Source organism: Mesitornis unicolor, unplaced genomic scaffold (genome assembly GCF_000695765.1).
Source record: "Mesitornis unicolor isolate BGI_N332 unplaced genomic scaffold, ASM69576v1 scaffold13843, whole genome shotgun sequence".
Taxonomy (NCBI): domain Eukaryota; kingdom Metazoa; phylum Chordata; class Aves; order Mesitornithiformes; family Mesitornithidae; genus Mesitornis; species Mesitornis unicolor.
The window spans coordinates 48,279-53,776 of record NW_010174076.1 but is presented as its reverse complement, the minus strand read 5'-3'; the positions used below and the strand labels follow the sequence as shown (position 1 = coordinate 53,776).

Sequence of the window (5,498 nt, the reverse complement as noted above, 5' to 3'; positions counted from 1 at the left end):
ACTCTTTCAAGTTCACAAATTCTTTAGTAGCAGATCCAGCATAAAGCCCTCTACAAAACACAGGGTTTTTCAGCACTGCAAAAAGAGACTAACAGTTACATTTCAACCCTAACCATAAGCATAAGTGGGTTTTGATCAGTCAGGAATAACAACAAAACAGTGAAAAGGAAAACTGGAAGTCATCTTGTCCCTCCTCACAAGAAATTTTTTGCTTATCAGAGGTCCTGGTGTTTTGGGGAACAGGGCAAAACCACATGCACCCATCCCAGAGCAGTTACACTTGCTCCTCCACCCTGGAAACATCTGTCTGCAAAATTCTTTCCATGTGGAGAAATTAGGTAGTTTCTGTTCTTCATTGGCCTCCAGACAGAGCACTTTATGGGCAATGCCTGCTTGCTGTGCATTAGTACTTGTAGTACAGCATCATCTAAGAATAACAACTAAAAATGTACGATCCTTCTCATAGCCTTGCTTTCAACTTCAAATAAGTTGTGCCTTTCTCCAATTCATTAGTGAAAAGTGTCCTTATCATTGTTACCTTGTAGCCTTTTGTAATTAAATGAACCTTCAGATTCAGGGAACATTTGTATTTTTCAGTGTTCTCTGAATTCTAGTGCTGCTAATGAGCATAAGCAGCTGGAAAGTTGGATGTTTCCTGGTTTATTTTTTATTAATATTGGCAAGGGGAAAACAGGTTTTCAGAAAACACTTTTTGTCCTAAGCTTTTTCATTTAAATCACATGAACATATGTGTACCTACAAAGTAGAAGGAAAATCTGCCAGGGCTTTAACTTTCATAGTAGAAGAGGGAGGGAAGATAAAGTGAAAACGATACTTTTTGTTTCATCCTTCATTTAAAGAATTAATAATGTGTCTTTCCAGCATACAAAGCAGGAAATAAAAAGTGAAAGTTAAAAAAAAAAGGCAAATATTCACATAATATGTTCCCTTAACTTTCAGAGAACAAAAATATTTTCTTTAAATATATGATTACTTAGTTTAATTACTTCCAGTGACATTAAACGATTTATGATACATAAGATCATTGTTGGTTTAGAAAGAAAATGCTGTGTTTTGCTTATCAGGTTAACAGTAGTATAAAACTATTTGTTTTACTAAAGCAAATCACAAGCTTATTAAGCTTAGAAGGAAATAAAACAAAACAAAGATTAAATAATATTTTTCATTGGATCATTAGTGTTTTAGAAGCCAGGCAAGAAGGACTAGTCCCTGCCAGACAGATATATAGAAAAATCAGACATCCACCATGCAGTTTAATATGTCTTTTAAATAACCACAGGTCCTAACTTAGACCTCTTCACTGGATGAAAAGCTGAATATCATCCATAAAATTCCACTGCATTTTAACAGCAATGGAGAGTTGTGATCTCAGTTTCAGAATATCAGCTTTTCAGCAGAAAGGGGGATAATTCTAGGTCATCTTTTTTCTAGACTTGTTTCTTTCTCTTTAAAAGCTTCATATAATTTGTCTCTCTATAATTCTTTCTTCTCCAAGCTGACATTCCTTCCTTTTCAGTGGTCTTCTGGGATGTTAAACTGGAATGGAGAAAACTACTACATTTTGGAAGAAAATACTCATTTGGTTTTAACAGGTGGTCTATTTTTAAAAAACGGTTGGGGTATAAAATGAATTCATCAAACAAATAACTATTTTTACAGCTCTCTGTAGCAGTTTATACAGAACTTGTAAGGTCTTCTTGAAGGAGCAGTTTGTTTCATTGGGTCAGTTGCTACCGGGGAATGTGCATTAGTGCTCAAAAGCTGTGGATAATTTCTTATCAACTAATAGGAAGTTACTTTTCCTTACACACCTTTGCCTTACCTGTGTGCATAAACCATGGCCACAGAAAAACCCTAACACTTTATACATATACAAATATATATATATACCATATCCTAATACCTTACTGATTTTGTTTCTCAGGGTGGTATTTTGCTGGCATGTCCAGCTGAGTGGAGTGGTTCATTCAGACATGTTTTTCTGCATCATTGTGGCTTTGCAATATCAAAGATAGGAAAAAATTTTGTTAATTTTTGTTAATCTGAGGTAATCTATACTCCTCTGCTTCTGTATAAAAGGCTTGCCTTGGTTTGCTACCATGATTCATCCCCCCATGCTTCTCCCATTCTAAATCCTGCATGTCTATCTGGCGCTACTAGAAACAGCACATAAAAGACATGCCAGTATGTTCTTCTGTGAGATGCCCATTGTGCCTCTTGGTCCAACAGTATCTACTCTACATTCAGATAGTCCTAAGGCAAAGCTTTTATTGATGTGTTTGTTTGAAAGAGTGCAAAAATAATTTAAAAACCTTAAAAATCTTAAGAAGATTCAAATTATCTGCTGGTCAAGAATCTACATTAGAGATTACAAAATATTACTAGGAATGTGACTCAGTGCTTGTGTTCTGCATCCAAAACTCACATTCTCAACAGTTTGAAGCCTTAAAGAAACTAGTGTAAGTATGAAAAGGCAATTGACATTTACAGAAAGAATTCTACCACTTTCTATGCTTTTTGAATCAGAGCGGTTTACTTGTGATTTTCATGGTCTACAACTTGTTTCTGTAACGTCTTTGTCATTAATGGTACAATTTCACTTTTATTTTTCAGAAGAAAAGCAAAATCTGTCTGTATTTTGTTTCATAATAATTGAGAACAAATCAAATGGAAATAATAGCTTTAAATAATTCTCTTATACAGGAAAATACGTACACCTCAAGGTGAATAACTGAAAATTCATTTCACAAGCATTTAATTTGTGCCATAAGCTGGTAGTAGATGTGTCCTCAATCCACCCTCAGACTATACCCTTTTCTGTTTGTCAGTACCTCAGCAATGTGTGATAAGAATAGTACAATCCAGCAAAAATTCTCCTTTTCCTGTCACCTCGAGAAAAATATTAGTTGTGTTACAAATTACCCTTATACTAAATCATGTTACACTTATTCCAGCAACACATTATATAACGTAAAAACAAATAAACTCCAAATGATTGCAAAGATGTATTGTTTGAAGGAAAATTTAAATCTAAGAATGAAGGTCAAAATTCAAGGTCTATTTTCTACTGCTGAAGTTATTAAACATTCCTTTAAAAATGCTCTTTCTGTGTGTTCATTATTGGGGAATGGTTTTAAAAATAGCATGTACTGCTTTTGGCCACCTACTATGTATAGGAACACACATATTCCTATTTATGTATCTCACAGAGAAAGAATTTATCACATACATGGTCCAAATCAAGAATGCATTAATGTTTAGTATCTTCAGAAACAAAACCTTTACCTAAAGGCTGCAACTGGCTCTTACCTACATAGTAAACTGAACTTCTGAACTAACTGGATCAAAACCTACAAGTGACTGCAATCCAGACTAGCACTCTGCAGTTTGAGCAAATACAAATACAGAGTTTATGGGGTTTTATTAATGCTTAGGAGACTCCTCTACTTCTCACTCAAAGCAAAAAGTGGTTTTCCAGGTGTTTGACATGTAACTGTCAAAATAGCTGTCCAAATCATCTATTTAATTTGAATCAGTATTTAGTAACATAAAACATAAACTCGGGTATCCCAAGCGAAATGTGTGACAAGTGGTTTTCACGACAGCATCTGACATTTATTTGCTATTAGCAGAGTATTCTTTGTGGGTTAAGTATAACCACATAAACCTACTTGGTATCAGACTAGACTGTACAGCAACTTTAAGCTATGGAGACAGAAAAAAAATTATTTCCACCTCCTTTGGCAGAACTCATCTTCGCTCCTAAAGTGAAGGGAATCTACAACTTACCCAGAAATGAGGTTGAATTTGGGGTAGATCACTCCTTTCTGTGAAAAAACTTGCAGAAATACACCAGATAAGGGGGGGAGAAAATCCTTTCCACTAGTTGGATCAGTGAGGGGTGAGAGTTGAGGGCTGTCCCAAGGCAGCACCACAGCCCAGGTGCCCGGAGGAAGCAGGAGCAGGAGTGGGAGCAGGAGCGGGAACGGGAGTGGGAGCAGGAGCAGGGGGCAGCTGGAACTGCCTGCCAGCCCTCCACAATGCCTGCCTACCATTTGGAGCTGCTCTGCCTGAGCACTGGGCATCCTGCGAAGGACCTTGAGCTTCAGAAAGCTGCAGTTTGGTGAAATATTGTATCAGAAGATAACCAAGGTCTCCTTCTGCAGAGAAACAGACGTCTGTCCTAATTCTTCCCCACACCTCTGCATTTTACTTCTATAAAAGCATGAGGGTGGCATGGGAGATTTTTCTCTTCCAGTATTTGAAACATACTCTTGCATTCAATCACTCATTTCATGCACCACTTCTGATCATTCTGGTACATTTATGCCTAATATGAAAAATGTTATTGGTATCTACAGCAATGCAAACAACAAATAAACATTGAGTCCATCCTGTTACTTATGCTGGTGGTCAGCCTTCGTGTTATATACAACGCAACATGAACTCTTTTATTTTTCAAGTGAGAACTTGGAACTGTCTCACTATGCCTTAAATGTCACTGTTCCTAGACTAATCATATACACAGACAAGTAGAGATAAATATGTGTAATTGTAAACACAATACTGTTCGAAGGGAAAAAACATAGCAATTTTTCTCCCACTATAGCACAGGTTGGTGGGCTGGCGCAGACTTCAGTAGTGGCAGATGATAACAAAATACATCAATTTGCATATGACAGCTTCTCTTTATTTCAGCAATGGCCCAGTGAATCTTGCTGAAACATTCAGGATGAAGTTAGTGCAGCCTGTAACAGGCTTCTGGTAGCAGAAGCCATATATGCAAAATTCACAGCACACTATGTTATGAATATTATTAGACTCATTGGAAAATATTTTCTTGCCTGCGTTGGTTAAACTGTATACTATTATCACCAGCAGCTGAAAACCAGATTATAGGTATCGATAATAGCATAAATATACTGCTTGTCAATGCATATGGTTATTATATTTTTATCAGTTAAATGTGTATCTGATTAATACCTTTTCTTAACACAAAAGCGTATATATGGCACTTCTAAAGAGTAAACCATAAAAGCATTTTTACTTAACTTACCAGTTGTTGAAGCTGGAAGGAGTCTTGCCCTAAACTCTCTACCTGCTCTCATGTTGGTAATCTCTGCCTCTCTCTCCCTCTCTATCCCACCCCCCTGTGCAGAGATTGCAGTAAACTTAGAAAACTAGCAGGGACAGTGTTTCAAATGACTTAAGAAAGAGAACAGGAACAATCATTTCGTTCTCTTTTTTTTTCAGATGAGTACAGTACCTTCAGAAAGAAGGAAGGAAGGGAGGGGAGAGGAAGTCAACAACCCTTTGCTTTCCTGCAAAAAAATAAGGAAACAGCAGATAGCAATCTCATTTTCTCTCAAACAAAATGTTTGGAAAAATAAATATAACCAAACCAAAAGGAATTCCTCAAGTATTATATCTGCATTATTGGCTTCATAAAACCTACTTTATAGCTTGCTATGTGCAAC

The 5,498-nt window shown here is 36.6% G+C and overlaps 1 protein-coding gene across 1 annotated transcript in view; it reads right to left on the bottom strand.

The window, feature by feature from the left end:
• Nucleotides 1-5,129, bottom strand: part of ZNF366 (zinc finger protein 366) — a 30,468-nt gene extending 25,339 nt beyond the window's left edge. Inside the window, exon 1 of the mRNA XM_010180933.1 lies at nt 5,074-5,129. Coding sequence (XP_010179235.1) covers nt 5,074-5,129 — 56 coding nt within the window. The remainder of the gene's footprint in view (nt 1-5,073) is intronic.
• Between the last annotated feature and the right edge of the window lie 369 nt (nt 5,130-5,498).